This window comes from Halictus rubicundus, chromosome 1, assembly GCF_050948215.1.
Source record: "Halictus rubicundus isolate RS-2024b chromosome 1, iyHalRubi1_principal, whole genome shotgun sequence".
Classification (NCBI taxonomy): Eukaryota; Metazoa; Arthropoda; class Insecta; order Hymenoptera; family Halictidae; genus Halictus; species Halictus rubicundus.
The window spans coordinates 20,318,851-20,340,758 of NC_135149.1; the positions used below are offsets into that span (position 1 = coordinate 20,318,851).

Below are 21,908 nucleotides of genomic sequence, written 5' to 3' on the forward strand. Positions count from 1 at the left end.
GAAAGGAACGAAATATTCGCGGGGCAAAAGTGAAAAGAGTCGCGCGCGCAGAGAACTAAATGGATTATCAGCGTCGCGATTCCATCTATTGCGGGTCTTCCCTCTCTCGCCGACTCTCTCTCTCTCTCTTTCCTCCTTCCGTTTCTCTCTCCTCCCTCTCTCTCAGCGGGAGCAGGGGCGACGTTGAAGCGACAAAGCCGGGGGCGAACCGACACCGGATACTGAATTTCCGCGGAAAGATCGCGAACGGTCGCCTCCGCTCCGTCTTTCCTTATTAACTCGGTAAACGAGTAATCTCGTTGCTTCGGAAGCGAACGCTGCGCCAGGATTCTCAGCGTTCTTCGCGGCGGTTCCGACCGCGTGGCGAGACGATCCGTCCGATTTCCGTCTGCCGAGACACGATCCTACGTCGAGGATCCGATCCTACGCCGCCGGACCGAATTCTCCGGTTCCCCGCTCGTTCGAAGAACAAAGAATCGCTATACTGTGTACAGAGGTTTTCGTGGGAGCTCTGGGAATCGGCGCGGTGGACCCCGCTCTGCAACTCGCTGCACCGAGTTGCACCGAGAGCAGCCTGTGCATCTTGCCAAAGTAAGCTTTCGCCACGTTCCGGCCGCCTCGCCGGCAACTACGGCAATAAATCGATATAAGCGCGTAAGCCTCTTACCCGCCTAATAACGTGATATTCCGTCTACGAAGAATAATTTTGAGCGACACGGCCCGATCCACGGGAAAAACCACGATTCGAACTCGCTCGACCGTGACCAACGCTGTTTCCACCAAGTACACGTATTTCTCAGCAGGTCCGACAACTGGCTACCTACTTTACATAGCAATCGCACGGCAGTGGATTTTATGTATTCATGACAAAAATGAGTAGGTGTAATTTGAAACAGTAGATCGGTTAGGAGAATTTCGAAATACTGTTATATTATTTTCAAGCAATCACATATATTAACCCCACATGGGCTAACTTATTTTTCGAACCTTCCGTGGACACGCGCCGTTCATGTCGAGGACTATTTTTTTACTGTTTTCGACTTCATATAAATCTGAAAAAATTCTAGGATACTGGCTCAAGTCTCTAACACAGTTATCAATACAAACTTCACAGATTAAACTTGTAAGGGGTTTAAGTAGGGGTGGCGGTGGTATTTCAAGCAGCATGACAGGCAATGAATTAAAAATCCCGATCGCAAGATCGAAAAATCAGGCGGTGTGCGAGAGTCGGTCGGGGAGACTCTTTGGAATTCGTCTATTGGCGTGCCCGCACAGTCAAAAGATAACCTGGTTAACGGGTTAAGAGGACTCCGTCGGATATCGTCGCGACAACCCTCGACGCGACGAATACCCGGCTCGCAGGCTCAGAGACAGAGGTAGACAGAGGAACCAGGGGGAGCGGGTCGAGGATAGGGCAGACAGGGTAGTAGGATCCTCTCCTCGTCCCGGCAGGAACCACGCCGACGTGTATTCGCGAGGGTAATTGCGCGCGCGTTTCCAGGGCTCCTCGTAATGCACAAAGAAGTCTGTATGCGAGGCGGATATTAAAGTTGGATGCGAGGTAAAAGAATCGAGTAACCGCGCTCTATGCCCGTCCGCGCGCGCCCTCCTCTCTCACTCGCTCGCTCTCTCTCTCTCTCTCTTTCTTATCAGCGGCTCGCGAATGAAATTTCTCTCGATTTCCTCGAGTTTCGCAAGGCACTTGAAAAGCGCGAGTTCCTCTGCCCGTTCCCTGCCGATCGATTGCTTTCTTTCTCACAAGGGCTCGCTCGGTCGACCGACTAACCCCCTACGATTTTATTTCAGTTTGTAGAACCGAAAGCTGCCGCGTCATCTCTCTTGATGCTCTGTATACGTGGAAGGAGAAAGTGAAATAATTAATCTCCCGCTCTCTGATTTAATTTCGATATTTTTGGACTGAAAGGTACTCTGTCATCTCCAGGCTGCGGATTTTATGCATTCAGGGAAGAAACGAGTTGGTGCAATTTGACGTGTTATTTCTTAAGATTACTAGAGGAAGAAAAAAAAATTTCTTGCAACCGCGGTAGAAAATTCTTATTTTGCATAAAGATCCGCAGTTTGGCAATGATCAAGATCTTGAGTGAGCATTTTTTAACGAATGATCCGCAGACCGATATAGACGAGACTTTCCCAAGGCCAGTTTTTCCGTGAAAGGGTTCTCGGGAACAGGTTTAATCGGCGGCGTTATAAAACAGTTGTTAGCAGTTGTTAACAGTAATTTTCGGAGAGGGTGAAGGCCGGCGGCCTGGGAGAGGAGAGGAGAACGGTCGATGTTCGCGCGGAACGCGGCATTGCGGAGATCAGATACCGTGCTAGGAACAAGGCCGCGCCGCCGGTTGCGGGACACAAGAGAGCTTTCGACTCACGTCAACTTTAATGCCCTCGACGGTATAGCTGTGCTTCGTAGGTTCTCCTTTAGGCACGTATCTGTAGAATTCCTCGTGATCCTTGTACCAGGTGATGGAGTAAAGCTTGTCCGTTCCCAGCTCGTATCTGGAACAAGAGAACAAACGGTGCGACCGCTTATTATTACACCTGCGATACCTCCTTGCGGCGGGTGTGTCTGCAGCCTCCGTTTCCAAACACCCGACCGCGACTAGTCTTTTAACACTCGGATGCCCGACGATTCTCACGTTTCCACAGAATCTACAGAAACGTATCAGGTCCGTGCTAAAATTCCTGACCGACTCCTTGTATTTTAATATCAAATCGGACACGAACTTTTGCGCAGACTTCATAGATTCTACGGCTCAGAATATACAGGACGTTCGACTACAGGTGGGAGAAAATTTAAGGGGTGGCTCTCCATGACAATATAAGACGACAATGAAGAGTAAAAGAATTGCAATTTCGGCTCCATTTTTCTGTTATTAGCAATTTAAAATCCGCCTAAAATGCGACAACCCGGCCAACAGAGGTGTACGTTGCGTACGTCATAGAGGCGCGTGATAGTCACCTATCGAGTGACAGATACTCCGCGTGCCTCGCAAGAAGTCACCTGGCAAGAATTCGGTATGTAAACCATTCGATTGGGTCACTCTGCTCGCATTTTCGGTTCTAGCCCAATTATTGGCTAACGTGTGTGACGTCAAAGCCTAACCATTGGATGCGAGCGAGAACCCCCTTTGATACGTGACTGTCGCGCGCCTTTGTGACGTAAGCAACGTACACCTATGTTGGTCGGGTTGTCGCACTTCAGGCGGATTTTTAATTGATTATAACTAAAAAGTGAAGCCAAAATCGTAATTTTGTTATTTTTCATTTTCATCTTATATCATCTTGGAGAACCAATCTTTAAATTTTCTCCCACCTGTAATCGAACAACCTGTACAGCCTGAGTTAGTCGTCCAGTTTGATTTTTTCGAGCATATTTTCGAAGGTATTTTATCCGGTTCCATTGAGGTTTTCACCAACTGGACTTGAGGGTAAATTGATCTCGACAGTCGAATAGACGGATGATGGCTTTGAAGTGTTTGGTTAAAATGATCCTCGATCATCCGAGTGTTAAATGCAATATTTCCAAGCATTTTTAACCCGTCGATCGCGAAATTAGGAAAGAAACCGATTCTCGGATTCGTGCTCGATTTATAAAACATGAAACTGAATGTCGGTGGTGAGAGTTATATGTAACACGACAAGTGCCAAGTTGGTCGCACATGGGTGAAATTAATTTTTGCTTCAGAGATTCATTTTGATTGTGCTGATACTACCATGATAAATTTGAAGTTTCCAGTTTCGGTTCCATTAATTCGATTAATTTGATTTTATGAAAATTTTCGGAGTTGATATTCGCCACTTAACGTGCTAATAGCGTCCACAATGTTGATTAAAGCGGCAATAAGGCTTTTCCGTTTCGATCGCAGTCGATGGATTTACAACCAGAGGAGAGGAACGCGTGAGAAAAAAAAATGACCGCAAGGTTCCCCAGAAAATGAAAAGGGAACAGCAAATGAATTCCATTAAACAATACAACTTTCGTATGGCACATTTTCTTTCATCCTCAATTTTAGGAATAATATGCCATCGTTCTGTTCCCGGAAGGAAACTGCAGTGGTACCCTTTCGATTTAAAAGAGCTCCAACGAAAAAGATATTAATGGTTTGTTAATCCTTTGGTACATTGTTCAATTTCTTCTGGGACAAAATTAATAAAAAATATGACAAATCTAGGCTAATAAAGACACTCATTCATGGCCGAAAAAATATGCATATAGGACTTACAATAGAATTTTAAAGGTTTGCAACGTTTAATCGCGTGGGAGCTGGAAATGGGCAAGTTAGGTCGAGTTAGGGCTGCCATTCGAGGTCCCGCTATCTCTAAAAAGAATTGAAGACGGTATTTGTGAGATTCAACTATACAATTTTCCCTTTCCTCTCCATTTTGAGTTTTCTACTTCCCCCGTACATGAAAGGTTACACTCTCCGCAAGCAAAAGGAACGCACACTCCACTTTCCAATCGTAAAGAAGTTGAACGTGACACACGTCGGTGTACTCACCCGTGTAAGGGTCAAAACGCACCCAGTTACGCCGGTTTGAAGATTAACGAGGCGTGGCGTTAGCGCGCCAGCAAATTCGAGAAGCCGACAGCGAGAAGTTTCCGCGAGGTTGAATCGTACCCGGTATCGTGTTCCGTCGGCGGAGGCGAGAAGAAAATTTAATTGGTAGAAAACGCGTTCTCGCAGCGTGACTCGCAGTTCGAGTGGTTTGTTATCCAAACGATCGCCGTCGTCGTCGTCGTCGTCGTCGTCGGCGTGGAAGGCAGTGGAACTGCAGAGAGGTAGCGCGCGAGCGCGAAATCGTTTCCCGTCTCTCAAAATCGACGACGACGACGACGATGACGACGACGACGACGACGACGACGACGACGTTGGCGACGTTTTGAAGTCGCGTCGGCGTTTCTCTGAATTACCCGACGAATTTTCCGTCGGCCGAGTTTCGTCGGCGCGCATTAACGAGATCGTTTCGGCGTGCACGGTCGAAGCTATTACCAGACAGAGGGATAAGCAGAAGGGTGCGGGCGAGTGCGGGGAGCCGATGAAAATCCGAGAAGCTCAACGCTGCTGCTGCTGCTGCACCGCGCGCCGAGTTGCACCGTTTGCACCGCTTGCACCGTTTGCACCGTTGCACCGCGCGATGCGACGCAACGCGAGTTTACGGGCGTCGAGCGAGACAGGCACAAGCCCGAACGATCTCGCTGTATAATCGTAACGCGAGCCTATCCGTGCTCGTTTAATTACTTTACGAATATTAATTGTCGCTCGCGGATTAGTGGGGCCGCGGTCTCGTTCGCGCGGAACGAACTAGCCTGTTGCGCGCCTCGATTCCATCCAGGACTACGATCGGAGTTAGTAATCGAGTTAGTAATCGCCGATTAACCGACCTGCAGCTCGATCCGATTTCGTTACAGCACCAGAATCGAGCGTGTTGACGTTCTCCCTCTTTCTCTCTCGCTCTCCGCTTCCACCCGTTCCATGTCCACGCTTTTCCATTGAATTCCGGATCAGGGGGACAAAAAAAAAATAACAGAGGAAAAAAGAGCTATCGCGGCGCACGGTCGGAATTGCAAATCCTCCGGGACGGTTTCGCTCCGAGTTTTTCTAAGAACGAGATCAACGGAGATAGAACTCGATTAGCAAATTGATGGAACTCCGATCTGAACACCCTAACCCATCCCTTCCTCTTCCGCCCCCCCCACCCTCCTCCCGGTTCGTTCGTTCCTGCCGTCGTCGTAAAGCTTTGATCGCGAATGTTGATCAATTACCGTAATTGTACGTAGTTTCCTTCATTGGGAGGTTGTCGTCACGCGACAGAGACCGGCCTCTCTCTCTCGGACACGACCGTTCGTGCGGGCCAGCGGCGCAGGCAATCACGTTAAAGCTCATACCGACGAGAACCTGCACGCTCATCGCGCGATTCCCAACGGCTACGACGCGAGGCGCCGCGACGGCTCGTTTAGACGCTCGATCGCTTTTTAACTCGCGGACATGCCTCCTCGGATTCGCTTTGTGCGCGTCCCGATTCACGCGATTCTGAAACGAACATCCGAAAGAAGAACATCCTGAGACATCGTTTTCCGAAAGAACACACTCGTGATCCGTGTCGGTTTGTATCCACAGATTGCCGAGGAATGCGGGGACTATAGTTCTCCGATTTACAGGTCCTACAGTCTGCTATCGATGCCTGGATTACATCATCCAACTGTTCCCAGGTTCCTGTGCTCCTCGACGCTTTGAGCACCGTTTCTACCAACATTGGGAGACAGAATTCTTTGAATTTCAGCATTATTAAACCTTTTCACTCCGATGCCGCCTCTAAGGGGACATTATGAGTCTAGAATCGATGGCTCCGGGCGTAAACGGTTAAGAAGAATTGATATAGCAGATTTGGTTGAGATTTTCTAAATCTCAAAAATTTGGCGAAGGTAACTATTTTCAAAGTATTGAAATTATTAACCCCTTAACGCACAGTTTTTTTGGAAAAAACCGGCCAAAAAAATCAATTTTTTATATACTGCGCTTTTGTTCCATGGAAAAAGGTTATATTTTATTCTTGCACAAATAAGTGTTATAGCTTACGATCCCATGTAAATGATAAATGTCAATAAAACGATTTTTTTCCTTTGCTTTCACATTGTTATTTTCAATTCTCGATTATATTCGAGCGTGAAAAATTATAGCAGCATAAAATACAACGCCGCTCGAATTATCTCGACTGTGCACAGTTTGGCCTGTTCGGCGCGCTCGGATTAACTCGAGCGTACAAGTTAAGGGGTTAAAGAAAGACGGAACATTCTATTCGGTTCGAATTTATTACAATTTATAAAGAAAACTCGTGTTTCGCATAATGATCCTCGGTCTAACGATAACATACGATTACCAACAATCCCATAACGTAACGTTGTGCAGCGGTGTGTAACATAGTATTGTTCAATGTGGAGCGTAACAGATATCCCAGGATGCGGCTCAGGGCACAACCAAGGGTCCAAACGAAGAGTCCGACGAGCGTTCACCGCCGAAGAGTTCAGCACGCGTGATAGGTGAGTCTACGTGCACGTTCGAGAGTTCGATCGAACACGTTTCACGGCACCGTAATATCTTGCCGGATGCAAACGGTCGAGATCTGTGCGCCGGAGGATCGACAAAAGGTAAGCGCGTGCGGGCGACGACACATGTGCCGGTTCGACATAGTTCGGTTGGTGCTTGGCTGTTTCAGCCGGTAGCGTAGGATCGTTGCACCATTGCGGAGCGACGTGGTCGCATCGTTGCATCGTTGCATCGTTGCATCGTTGCATCGTCGCATCGACGTACCCAGGGGGGCATCGGTGGGGGTTGGCTCGATGGCAAGGGGGCACAGAACCGCCGTTGCCACCACTGCCACACTGCCACATACCGCACACTGCTGTACACAGCCAGAGCTCCGCTCCCGTCGCCGTAGCAGCTCCCTAGTTCCCAGCTGCAGCTACTGGAAAAGGGATTGCCGCATTCGAGCGTAGGTGCACAATTTGGAGGGCCGCGTCCTGGGATTGATTTGCATCCACCGGCTCATTTGCCGGGTCGTGTCCTACGGGAGTACCCCTCCTGTCCCTTGTTTTCCCCGGAACCATCACCCCTATACTGCCTTCAACCCCTTCCCCCTTTCCGCGTGTTCTTTATTCCGCCCTTCTGATGCGAACTTGCGTCCGGACTCTTTGCCATGTAAATTATGACGACCAGGCAAAATATTGGTGATCGACCATATCAGTGTTACGAACCCCCTACCCCTGCACCCTTCGTACTGGACTCATTCTGTCCTCGGAAATTTTCTGTCGTTCTTGAAGCTTGAAGTTAAATAGCCCAAACGGAGGAGGAGAGGGTATTGATGTTTCGCCATGCTTATATTATTAATGATATAACTCAGTTCTGTAACTCTATTTCCCTGAAAGGTAACACCGTCGCATGTTAATATCCGATTTCCTAATCGGCCGGATTTGCCTTCAAAAAGGTATAAAACCAAAAACTCTGTAAGATTCACAATATTTATGTTCGTGCAGCGTATTATTTTCTTTGATCCTTTTATTTTTATCTGTTTTAATAATTTCTAGATTAACCGCTTGCACTACGATTTACTTTGCATAAAATATAGAACAGGTATCTCATGTACCTACTCTCCCCTCTACTCTTTCGCCTTGTATCTCTCCCTTTGGATCGATCATTCGTTCCCTATCGACAAGAAGCTGAAGGATAGTCGAAAGATCAATGACTTCCAAAAAGCGCACAGACACAGCGTTTAGGGTGTGGGTACGTTTACGCTGGAACTGCGGAGGAAGCTATAAGAGCGACGATAAAAATTGGTCGTCTAATAAACACAGCTCCGCTCGCTGCTCCAGTGTAAACACTTTTATTATACAGCGATAGAATATATTTCGATGCTTCGCTCTCGTCGTCGTTTCGATAGTTTATCGCAACCCCGACGTGCCCTCTTACGTTTATATTATACGTTATTCTTGGCGCTATGCATCTTTGATGCTACTCGATTATATACGTGATTAATCTTACGGAATGGACACTGTGGAATCGTTCGATTAGGAGAAGATCGAACGGAAGTAAAGCAGTCTTCAATTTTGACTCTTACATCTAGACTGCGGATCCTTTTATGCAGAATAAAAATTGTCCAAGTCCAATTGTCCTTTAACGCTAGGAATTAGGTTTTCGTAGTATTAGCAGTGGCTATTTTGCATTCTTTAATAAAAATAACAAGAATATATTTAGCCGGTTTTTTTCGTGGCTTTTATCCGAATATATGTTCCAAGAAATTAATGTATTGAATGTCCTACAAATGCATCTTTACCTTGTGTAAATGGCCTGCTCTTCAAGAATTTTTTTTTGTAATAATGTAATGCGTAGATTAATTTAAGATTTGAGGTATCATTTATTAACGTTATAATGTAAACAAAAATATTTTTCATAAATTTTAATCTGTGCAATGGCGGCTTGAAAATGACATCCTGGAAATGCGCCGTGGAGCGTACAGTGCACAATAATTATCTCAAACAAAAAAATCAAAATGGAATCGTTAGTTTATGGAAAGTACGCACAACATGACATTCTTCTTCTATTACAATTTTCAAAATTACACAAAAGGCGAAGTTTTGAAAGAAAAAACGGATTTTGTGTTATGACTTTCTGTTAATAGCAATGTTTTAAATAAAAAATTAAGAAATCGGAGCTCGTCATGTTGTGGTCAATTATTTATCGAAAATATATACCAAGTTTCATAAAGTTTGAGCAACCTGAAGAACACGTTACGTGTTTGTATATCGTGAGAAAATCTTAATTCATTTTAACTTACCGCGGTTTTTTGCTAATCTGCGATTTCACGGCCATAGAATAGGTCTTCCTCTTCCTCAAAAACTTGTACTTCATGTTCACTTTATTTTGAAACATCTCAGATCACGTTCTAACTTTTTTTATCGTGTTCCCGAGGAGATTTCCTATCGATTTAAACAAAAAAAAAAAACAAAAAAAGAAAATGGCGAAAAATTTCATTTTACACAAGGTTTCCCCCTAAAGAGAGATCATTCTCAATTACCTTGAACAGTTTTTATCTTGCACAAAGATAGCCTACTCGTGTCGCTTGGTTGACGCTTGAGAATCCCACCGAAGAATTCGTAAAGAAAATCAAAAGCCAGGAGTGAATCATTGATTTTTGCGAGACCGTAGACCAAGGGTAGGCAAAGTGTTAAGTACGAGTAAAGTTCGTCCTCCTTTGAAATGGCCCTTTCACCGCAGAGTCTCGAAGATGTTAGGCGGCTCGGCGAGCACCATTGTTCGAGGCGGAACAGTTCAGAATGGCAGGACTACTTTCGGTTTCGCCTTTGAGCCGATCGACCGTGTTCGGGAACACTCTTTCCGTTCGAATCTTGCTGCCAATTTGCCGAAATCTCCATGGTGAAATTAGAGGAGCGTGGGACGAAGCGAGGACGAGGGGTGAGACCAACGAGTCGGAGCTCGCGAAGGACGGTAAACTAATTTGCAATTTATACCCGGCTCCGGGAACGGTCTCTGGTCTCTTTGGCGTCGCTCCGACGTTCGACCGACACCTCTCTCGTCAAAGAACTTCTCATCCCTCCCCCTTTCACCCTCCAGTTACCCCTTCGGATGACTCTCTTTCGGTGCGTCGCGACGCCGCGACGCGCGCCTCGTTCCGAGACGCGAGACGCCTCCGTCCATCGGAACGATCATCGCCGAGTCAACCTCCTGCATCCGGAATGAACCGGACCAAACGAGAAAACGGAAATCGACGTTTCGACACTGATGTCTTCCGCTTCCTCTTCGAAGCGACGCGTTCCGGGTTGATTAACGCTTTGACAATTATTCGACGCGTTCTGCGAATCCTTAGCTGGAATTTGTAAGCTCACCGATCTTCTCACAAATTGGGAGTCTTCTGCATCGTCGAGGAAAGCTTAAATTGAAGAGTAGGATACGGAGACCAGGTAGATCCTGATTTTGAAAATTCCTTAATTCTTGTAGCAAACATAGGCGATATAAAATAGGGAAGACTATAACAAGTACGTTGGGAGATATTTCTTAACGATTTTGATAACGCAACGATTAGACTGCGGGCAAGATAGTGAAAATATTGAGAACATACATCTTGCAATTCTTAATCGGGGACGACATTAAATTAATTCGTCATTTAACTCCACTATATCCTGTGAAAAACGCTATATTTTCTCTTTAATTCATTGCGTACCTTGTTCACTTGATGGCATCATACTATCCACATCGGTATTGAATATATCGTGCCTCCGTTAATTACGATGAAATTGTACCTACATCAATCTCATTCATCCTGTTCCACGTCCTTGCAAATATTCGTAATCGAAGAGTCACCCAATTAAAACGTTAAATAATTATAATGATTAAAAAGAGGATGGAACTTCCATTTAGCTTTCTCGTTTCCTGCAATTAATAGGGGGGCTGTTTATGTTCCAGAAATATCCGCGCAATCTATAGTATTCACAGTGTATTCATAAATTCTTCTGCCTCACTTACCGGATAATTATGGTCGCTTGTCGGCATCGTATATACATATACGAGAGAGAGAGAGAGAGAGAGAGAGAGAGAGAGAGAGAGTCGCTTGTGACACGATTCCCCGCAAATTCGGTACAAGTTTGATAAATTTAATGAGGTTTTTATTTCGCCGTGAGTCGGTCAGAAGCTCCCACCGAGTGAATAAATTGCTGCTTATTTCCCAGTCGGTGTAAATTAATCCCTAAAATTCGACGTTTGCGCAAAAATCCGTAATTTACGAGAGAGATCGCATACGCGGGGGCTTACGTGAAATTGTCATGACCCATAAACGGGTCACGGGTCCCTGACCGCGTTAAAAGTGAATTTTTTCCGGTCGACATATCGAGCGCACCGCGACGGAATTTCCGAGAAGGGATATCACCCGCGATAAATCTTGTGGTTTCGGTTTCTGTTTGGAAATCGTCGCCGTTTCGATCTCGAGAAATTTGTACGGCGCAACAGCACGGTCTGCAGTCGATGTGTTAACGCTTCGTCCGCGTCATAAACCGCGGTAAGCTCGTCTACCTTACACACCTCTGCTTCCGTTCTACGTCTACCCTTGTTGGTAGACACTTTCCCAACTGTTCCCTTCCTCTTCTTCTGCTTTCTTCCTTTCCACTAAATTTTTCCTGTTGCTCGCGCGTTACACGGTGGCACGGGAAGTTTAAGTTTCGTTAGCGTCTCTGTCTCGTTACACGCATCCGAGGCGTCTCGCTTTATCCCACGGTTGACTTTTACCCCGCTGCAAAAGGAACACACCTGTCTGTTTCTCGGCACCACGCGGTCTCGCCGATGGGTTCAGATAATTCATTTAGCCGAGAAAACCTGCAGAGAGAAATTCTTTCCCGCGAACCGTGTTGCATCCCGTCGGGCGAACTTTGCCGAATGATTATGGGACGATCATGCTACCTTCTCCGCGCTTCTTCGTCCCCGATACCTTCCTCGTCCGCTGTACTCGTTTTGTTGCAATTGTAGATGTCCCCTGCCTCGATTCGACACGTTTTCATCGTTTCCTGTTACACATTGCCGAATGACTACGAGTGGACAAAATAAAAATGATCTGGCTCAATTGCAAATGACAGGAGGACAGACATGTGTTTCTTTAATTATTTCAATAGGCTTCCTTTACTACCATAAATAAAACACGCTGTCTAATTACGAGACTATTGCTTTATCTCTGTTTCTTCATTCCCTGTCTTCGTTCCGTTACAAATGTATCTAGATTACACCCTGCCTCAATTCGTCACGTTTCCTTCGTGCATTGTACACACAGCAATAAATGCCAACAATAGTATTCACCGCGCACATCGTTTTATCGAGCCCCGGCTGAATGTGCAGAAACGCCTTTGTTTATTCCCAATAAAAGAATTTGCAAATTTAACTATTCATCTTGCCACCGCACCGTATCAATGGAATGAATATCAATGCGACCCGAAGGGATACTCGAGAGAGCACCCTCCTGCATTCGAATGCCTCCGCTATGCACCTCGTGATGTTGTCATCAGGTTATTTAACTCGGCTATCCAATTTACCCGTGGCGTAAATTTCTTTGTCTTTGGAATATACTTTGTAAAGAATATAATCGCGAATATAACATATAGAATCGCGCGTAATATCATCAGCCTGCAATCAGTGGATACTAGATTGGCGGGTACGTTCGTCAGAGAAATTGGTAATTTAAACTTATAAATGTATAAAAATATAAAGCGTATATTTCGATATACATTGAATTCTCGATATATGTCAACAACACGGGTGTTGCCAGCGTCAAGTATCGTCCAGGAGACATACCCGAGCCGTGTTATGTTTACCCTCCTCGGCGTCCGGTGGGGATAATTCCGCGACGTTTATCATCCAGGCCTTGCCGACACATATGGAAAATTGACTGTACGTGTATCAGTGTAAAAGTACACGCATTGGAATATTAATTGACAACCCACAGGCAAGAACTACAACTAAATCAGGAGGAATAACTAGCGGACAAGGTCGAGGAATAAAAGAGCATAGGCGATCATGTTGGCGGCAGCATACATCGCGCCTAGTTGGTCCGTCGGCGTCGACGACGGGTCAAATGGGAAGCGACGAGAAGCGCAGAGGAAGCAAGCAGCGGGCTCGCGTTTCCACGCCTCGAGGAAAGGAAGGGCAGGGAAACGCGAATCGACGAGGGAAACGAACGTATCGTACGTACGAACGGCAGTGTCGATTGAAAGGTGGGAAAAGACGGCGGGGCTCGAGCGGCTGCTCCTCTTTCGACGCGGCGCTCCTCGAGGTATCGAGAAAGTGCACACACTCCAATTTGCTGGCGCTTCGCGCGCTCTTCGACTTCTCGTTTACGACGTTACGTGGCGAGCATACTGCCGCTTTGAGCTCGCGATACGTGGAAATGGAAGGTGGCAGACCGGTTTCCGGTGCTTTCCGTTGGTCTCGCATGGACGGACCACCGTTCGATCCGACCGCGTTCGCTTCCCCTCGATCCCCCCAGCTAGATCGTCGTTTTCCTCGGCGCGCGCGTTTCGAACCGATCCGCGGAACCGCTTTTCTTGTTTCTCTCTCTCTCTCTCTCTTTCTCTCTCTCTCTTTCTTTTCCTCTTTCTCGGGGACACGAAGCACCCTCTAGCGCGCGTGCCCGCGCCGGTCGACCTTATTTTTCTACGTGAAAAGTCGTTGAGCCAGCGCGCACCACTAATTAGAATGCATATTCCGGCCAGCCGTAATTGTAGGACGCGCGACGTTGCGCCATAATTTCATTACGTTTTAATTAACATGCTCCCACGGCCGGCGACTTAAAGATCCCGCGCCGGAGGATCCTCGAGGCGGTTTTCGAGGTTCCCCGAACGACGACGCCGACCTTCGATATATATCTGACCATCTCGTCGATACGACGCCGACGGAGCCGGCTCGTTTCCTGCCGGAAGACGCTCCGATTCAAAGCGGACCCGGACTCGCGCAATTACCGGCGGGACGCAGCACGGTGCTCGATTTTTCGAAAAACTCCCACGGAAATCGGTATCACTTTGCGAATGCGTTTCGACGTTTTGCGCAATCCAGTGCTCGTTTACGAGCAATCTTTCGATCGACTGGTACCGCGAGACTGGGGATTTGATGCGTTTATGACGAAAACGGGTAGGTGAAACGTGAAAATATGATTTTGTATGCCACACGAATAGAAACAAATTAAGTGCCAGGTAGTGTAGGGGGGTTAAGAATGAGTCGTCGGAGTGACGAGTGTATCGCTACAATTTCTTCCTAGAAATAAAGAAATAAACAATTCATGTCTGTTGGGGCATCATTTCCTGCAAAAATCCAATTAATTATCATTTTTATCGTTCTTTTTCTATGTCTACCATTCACCGTGAAATTTTTCGGAACTCCCACTTCGAGGGGTAATTTCACCCCAGCACGTATCCGTTAATAAAAAAGAATAGGTGTCACATATTTTTAGCCAAACCATAAACGTGGAAAAATGACGTGTTTGTGTATATGTGTGTGGTTCGTCGCGTGAACACCGTCGGGTAGTAAAATTCGATGAAACTGCGTGTTTTATTAACTATCTAAAATTCTTATCGGACATAAACGTCTAGGCATCAGTGGACAAAATTGCTGGATGTCGGGTTGTAGAGAGAGAAAGCGAGAGAGAGACAGAGAAAGATAAAGAGGGGGAGGGAGAGACCGGGATCGGTCAATAGCCGAGCGATTTCCGGCGGGTTAATTTGCTGGATCGTCGAAAATGTTCGCGCCGAGTGTCAGGGAGACCTGGCTCCAGGCGACGTCCCTTGGACCAAAGGGATCCTAGGGACTCGAACACTGCGATTGTAGGTGTACAGGGCTCCCATCAGGAAGGGTTTATCGACGGAATTATCGCGCGTCCGTTCGCTTCCTCGCGGGGACTGTTATTAGAAACTTCGCCCGAATCTATTCTATTACCGTGCTTGAAACAATCTGCTAATCGACCATACAGCTCCTTACTTGCGCATAAACATCGTGATATCATTGGCTTGGCTTATTGCTTAAAACGTGCGCGAAAAATTTGACCATCTTTATGCGAACCCGGAATTTCTCGAGGCAATCGTGAGAAGCTGGAGTAACAGACAGGATTTGTAGCTGTTCTTTTGAGAATTTCACCGAGAAGTAACGGGGTCCTGAGATTCTTACGATGTATCCCCCGTTTTATGTTTCGCACACTCCGTAAATACGCAGTCTTGTAATAATCCTTTAATGCACAACAGAAAAGCACTTATTCCGTTAGTGGAGCATATGCAGTATTACTTTAATCTTCGCTTCGAGTAACCAACTGGCTTAGCTTCGCTTAAACCCCTTTACTAGAGCGCGATACCTTTAACATTTGCTTGCGAAACTTACTTTTTGATATACGTACGTGTATAATGATTAAACTGCGGATTTTTATGCCAATTTTCTGCAAAACTACAAGCAACGGGAGCTAAACGCAAGTGTCTTTCTTTCTTTAATAATTACTTTATTCTATTTCATTTAATTGAAAATAAAACATTTATTGATGTACGTACGTATATAATGACTAGACTGCGGATTTTTATTCCAATTTTCTGCAAAACTACAAGCAACGGGTGCTAAACGCAAGTGCCTTTCTTTAATAATTATTCTATTGCATTTTATTGAAAATTCCACCCACGCATTTCTATCATAAATGCATAAAATTAATAGATACAATTCAGAACAGTAGGAACACTAAAGTGTCAATCACAGAACACCGATACACCGTTTATTAAAATTATTAATGGAGGAACGAAGTATCTATCGAGTAACCCGTAGCAATCGATGCATAAACCGTTCATTTAAACAGAGAATAGATGCAGCTTGGCTTTACAGCATCACCAAGGGATTCCAGCGGAGAATAAGTAGCCAAAGTCGGCGAACAATCATAAATTTTCCTTATTCTATCGCGCTGATTACAGGCTAACTACTTCTCCGGAGAAATATCGCGGGATTTTTTAATAAATTGGAACAAATGGGACTGAGAGAGTAAATACCCATCAGAGAATTTACTTCCGAGAAACAAAGAGTTACCGGGCGACGGAAGAGATTCTACTTGAAGAAACACACACACACAAAAAAAAAAAACGCAGAAAACGACGAACGGGAGAAACAAACATTTGACGAGGTTTTAGGAAGCGGTGGCCGAACAATAGCGACAGTTTTTCGCGAATCGATGACGCGCAGCGACGACAGCACCCCCGACGCCGTCCTTTCTCGAGGAATTTCGGTTTTTCTTATTCGTGGTTTTTCTCTGGGCCGGCCCGCGAGAGACCCGATAAAGAGCAACCAGGAGAAAGATAGAAAAACGGAGAAAGAGGAGGGGAGAAGAAACGCGGAGTTCCGAAGAGATCTCGAGGGAGCCCAGGCAGTTCAGCTTCGGAGGATCGAGTTTGGTCCACGGAATGGTCCCGTGAATCGTCTCTTTTCGGCCCCGAGAAAACCCACGTTCCAGAGAAAACTCCGGATTGCGGCCGACGATATCGCGAGTATAAATAAATAAACGGTCTCTCCGCTCGAGAGAGATACTCCCCCGGTCCGTCCTGTGTATCATCTCTTATTTTTAATTTTATTTACCGTGGCGGCCGCCGCGAAAACCCGATACGTTATTGGCCGGTGCCTTTACCTATGTCTTTACGAGAGTTCTTCTCTCTCTCTCTCTCTCTCTCCCTCTCTCTGCTCCGTTTACCGATTCTGTAAATAACTAGTTACTGGCATCGCGGTAAGGCGAACCAGTTTGCCCGTCGTAATTTTATTAGAGCAACGACGACGACGACGACGACCATACGATTTGCAACTGGCGGCGCGCACAGCGGACCCGAGGAGCTACACGGATCGATTCCGAAGAAGCGAAAGAGGACTCGCGACGGACAACCTCGCGGAATATCGGCGAAGTGCAGCCGGTTCTCGAGTGCACTCTTACCTGCACTGGAGGAGCGCGTTCTTGCCACGGAGAGTGTACGCCGGCACGTCTAAGCGCTCCAGCTTCAGGCCCGCGACTGAAACAGAAAGAAGAAACATGTTTTCTAGATGTCGTCGAGCCGCTTTCTTAAGATACTCGAGCACTAAACCCCCCTTTGTCGGTCGAATCGCCGGTTTCTAGATTTGTTCGCGGACAATTAGCGAAATTGGGCGGGCACTTCCTGCGAAAATAATGTCTAAATAAATTGAACACTCGCGAGGCGAATGCTTTTTCATAGCTACATTCAAATCTTTGCGAATACATTTTTTTTACATATACTGGCGTGCTAAATTAAAGGATCACTTACTTGCGGATCTTTATGCAAAATAAAAATCGTTTGCATCGATTGCAAGAGAACCTAAAACAACGAGATCGGAGCGGGAGGTACAGTGAATTATCGATATTTGTCATCAACACAGGTCTCGTCAGCGTCGTGTATCGTCTAGAAGACATAATCCGAGCCGTGTTATGTTTACACGCCTCTCGAGCCTCGTGACCCCTCACTGGGTATACCACGCAGTAGTGGGGATAATTTCGCGACGTTTATCATCCAGGCCTTGACGCCATATATTGAGAAATCACTGTATCTCTTCGGGAAAGGCGAAGGGATTAAATGCAGACATGCTCTAACCCGCAGGTCTTGTTGCCCTCTCACGAGCGAAAATCGTGACCGAAGGAGGACCGGTTTGTTTTTCGTTGGTAGCTCGCACGAACCGGGCCGGGCGAAAGCCTCTTTCGTTCGAATTCGACCAACGCTTGACCTACTCGGCCAGGCACAATGGAGGCATTAAAAAAACAGCCTTCTCTCTCTCTCTCTCTCTTTCTCTGTGTGTGTGTGGTTTCCTCGCCTCGGTATATTTCGACGATAAAATTTCGCGACCTTCGGGGATCGAACCGCTCGAAGAAAAGCTTGAAAAGTCCGTGGGAGGACCAGGCGTGAGTACGATCGAACGATCGAGAGGGGGTGAAAACCGCGAGTGGATGGATCGTGCTAGATGCTCAAACAATGCTCCGCAAACTCCATTGTACCGTCCTTTGTGATCGTTCTCCTTGCCGTCCTCTCCCTTCCTCGTTTCCGACGAAAGTCGAAGCGGAGTCGCGCGCGCCACGGCCTTCTCTCTCTCTCTCTCTCTCTCTCTCTCGATCCCTTCTGGGTCAACGTCGTCGACCAATAACCATGGAAAACGCATCGAGATGCAATTATCCGATTCGAACGTCGCCGTTTAACCTCCCTGTGTACCCCTTATCCCCACCCCGCCCCCCGATCCAGAACAGACGCGAACCATTCCGTGGAGAGAAACGTACGATGGCTTTCCGAATCGATCCGGACATGCTTTTGTACCAGCGTGCAAGCAGCAGCAGCCACAGCAGCGCGAGAGCCAATAATTGTCCCGGAATAAAACTATAACTTTTCGTCGAGATTCCGGTAACGGCGTCGCCATTGTTATCCGCCGAACGCCGGTAAGATCGGTCGGTTTTGTGCTCTGTTCTTTTGTTGGGACGCGGTTCGATTGGTTCCTTTCTCTGCTCGATGAGTCCAGGTGTCTGTCGTTTATTTTAGACTCCCTTTCAAACAAGAGATGGTCCCGTTGGTTCGGATATTTGGTTGCCGGAGATTTATCCTTCGGTAGTTTATTGGCTAACTTTTATGAATTTCATTCATCACTTGTTGTTCGGTTATTTGTTCTAGGATTGGAAGAGGACGGACGCAGCGGTGAGCTAGACGGATGGACTCGAAAGTTAGGAGACTGTTAAAGGATCTGTTTGGAGCCAGAGGAAAAAGCCTGAAACATTCGTTCGAAATCTAGGAGTTGGTCGGACATATCCCGGAGTAGTATATTCGAAAGTACGCTTTAAAAAATTGATAAATGATCGTCAGAATGAACCAGTAAAAAGTCTGATGAATTCAGGAATGCAGGAACAGTAAAGGAACAACGTATCTAGAAAAATTGTCTGTACAGCTTATTCCACTTGGAAGAAATACCCGAGTTAAGTCTAAACGCCTGCAGAAATCGAAATAAAAAGACCGTAAGATGGAGGGGTAAAACCGGACCTAGATCCATTCTGAACGGAGGTGTTTATGAAGTGGTCATAATCGCGAGCACGCGAGAGCTGAACCAACAGCGGGGCGAACGCGTGGGTGCAAGGGTAGCTTTTCACCCGTTCGCAATGGTTCGAAAGGGTTCCGCGTGGGCGTTTAATTAAACGCGGGCGATATTTCACGAGCGGGTTCGCCGGAAGAAGAACGACGACGGCTACCCCGCGGAGGCTGGCCCGGAGCGGGCTTCCTCTGAGTCGTAATATACGCTGTCCGTAATGCAGTATTACGCGAACACTCGGCCCCGGCTCGGTCCACTGTCGGCCCCGAGTTTTCCCTAACTGGTTCTTGCTCTCCCTCCCCTTCTCTCTCTCTCTCTCTCTCTCTCTCTCTCTCTTCGCTCTGTGCCGCGGGACACATACACACAGGTTTTTTTCGTAGATTCCCTCGCGAGGCCGTGACTTTTAAATGCCCGCGGGCCGGGGCAGAGTGAGGCAGAGCGAGGCAGAGCGAGGCGACGCGTGCCGCGCGTATCGCGGTTCGCGCGAGCGTAATTTCGCCGCGACGACTTTTCCCAACGTTGGAACGCGATCTCGGACGTTTCGCGTACGTGGCCGGCTTGTAAGTTACTCTGCCAGAAAGAAACGTTCCCCGCGGTTAATCTCTTGCACGGTCGCCCGGCTTAATCCGCCACTCACGGGCCAGGATGCATTGTCCTCCTAATTACCCCGGGCCAGGATCTTAATGGACTTGGAAATGCCCGGCGTGTCGGTGCCGGCCGCGCGCCGCGCTGGCTCGAATTACGCAAACGTGCGAGGACTTTTTAATCGAAATCGGTGGCGCCGCGGCAGGAAATCCGTTATCGCATTTTTAATAGCGAGGTTCGAGCCACTGTGAAATGTTTGCCGGCGAAACTCGACGACTCCGTTGATCCCGCCGTAAAGATGGCGATCGGCATCGCGGAGGAAAATCGCGAACAGTTCCCGAAGGGGTTGGAAAATCGGATTGAATAGAATTTGATCCGGTGCTTTACGACCCTTAACGCTGCTACTATTCCACGCCTTGCAGATCCTGTAATCTGTCAATCGGCTGTTAAAAGTCGCTATTGTCCACGAAGGTAAATCTGCGACTGTCCTCAATGCAGTTGCGAGAATCGCACAGAGTTTTGCGTGATCCATTTTTGCGAAGTTTAACGCGGCTGCGATCGAACTTGACGCCGTGGAAAAACCTGTAGACTATCAATCAATTTGTCTGTCGAAAGACGCATCGATTGGGTCCACGAAGCTAAATCTGCGACTGTCCTCGCAGCAATTGGACAAATAAACCAGAAGAAACTTCCTGCGATTGTTGTCACGAATCTTAACACCGCTGCAATTGAATTTGACGATCCTGTAGTCTGTCAACGGTGACATCGGTGGTGTCTATGCAGGCAAAATTGCAAAAATGAACTCGCAGAAGCTGTGACTAATTTTGTGAACCTTGACGAATGGAATGCTCAAACTGAAGAAATTATCTCTTATTATCCTATAATTTTGTTGCAGGGGCAAATTAGTCTGACACCACGTGGTCCCAATCTACTGTCGTTAAAGTGTCAAACACGATATTTGTCAGGTTCACAGAAGCAACGGTACGATGCTACGGTAATGCAGCTAATCGCGAGGAACAGCAATGTCCTACCAATGCGCACTTTCCGCGACCTAAATTAATTTGAACCACTGTCGTGGTCCCGTGTCCATCAAACGTCGAGAAGTCCCGGGTTTCTTCGTGAGATTTTGCGACGCGATCCGAGCACGAAAATGATTTAATTGTTTGGCAGATGGAGCGTTGGCCGCAGAGCCGAGGGCCGTCCATTAACGAGGGTTAACTCGATTTCGGAACGAATCGCGAGTTGCGGTGAATCGATAACTCGCGCATAGAATCGTCGGATTCTAGCCGTCTCTCGTTTCGGCGTCGCGGCGGAGTGGCGCGAGGCGTCGTCGTCGCCGGCCAGTCGAAAACGGGACCTCCCCTCCCCCCACCCGGAACTACGACAATAACGTCGCTTCCGGTGTACGTAGCGGAATCGTCCGTTGAATTAGAGCGCCCGCGGCATCGTTAATCGAGATAAGCGAGTTCGAGTCTCGACTACTCGGCTTTTGATCGAACGGTCGTGACGCGGGTCACGAGTGCGCCCTCTCGGCGGCCACGACTCGATTTCCCCTCGCTCAGGAATTAATTGCACGCCGCGCCGGTTCGACTTTGAATAGCCACTCCAAGTCTGTTCTCCGGCAAACTCGCCTTCTACCTTCTGCTTTCTGCTTTCTGCTTTCTGCCTACGGCGGCGCGAGAACTCCCGGTTCTCTCTTCTCTTCTCCTTCTTCTATCCCCGTGTCGCTATCCACGCGAACCCTTCCACCGCAGTCCTCGCTAAACTGCGGATCTTCTCGCAAAGTAAAAATGTTCTAGTCAATCTCCAGAAACGGGAGAACACCACTTGCGAACTCTTTCAATGCCTTTTCAATCTCGCAAAAATGTTCCAGTCCAGAAACAGGGGACCTGAGTACCACTTATAAATTCTTCTAATGTCTTCTGCTCGCATAATTAGTTTTGTCACGAATCCTTCTTTGGCCAACCTCATGCAACCTATGCGTACCTTGAGACGTCTATTTGAGTGTCTCTTCATTGGAATTTACAGTCGAAATTGAATCCCTCAGCACGGAGTTTATTAATTTATTTATTACAGAAGCATAGCAGCAAAGGAAATAGGGTAGTTCGACTGTTAAACGGGTTTTTTGTTTCTATTATAGTCGAGATCGGCTGCAATTGTCAGCGTCGCTGCCCTGTGATT

The 21,908-nt window shown here is 47.2% G+C and overlaps 1 protein-coding gene across 3 annotated transcripts in view; it reads right to left on the reverse strand.

Moving 5' to 3' along the window:
* Positions 1-21,908, reverse strand: part of LOC143357175 (cell adhesion molecule 2-like) — an 85,223-nt gene that overhangs the window by 26,107 nt on the left and 37,208 nt on the right. For all 3 annotated transcript variants that reach the window (XM_076793478.1, XM_076793462.1, XM_076793469.1), the window contains exons 3-4: positions 17,005-17,080; positions 2,388-2,514 (exon numbers count right to left, since the gene is read on the reverse strand). In XM_076793478.1, coding sequence (XP_076649593.1) covers positions 2,388-2,514; positions 17,005-17,080 — 203 coding nt within the window. The remainder of the gene's footprint in view (positions 1-2,387; positions 2,515-17,004; positions 17,081-21,908) is intronic.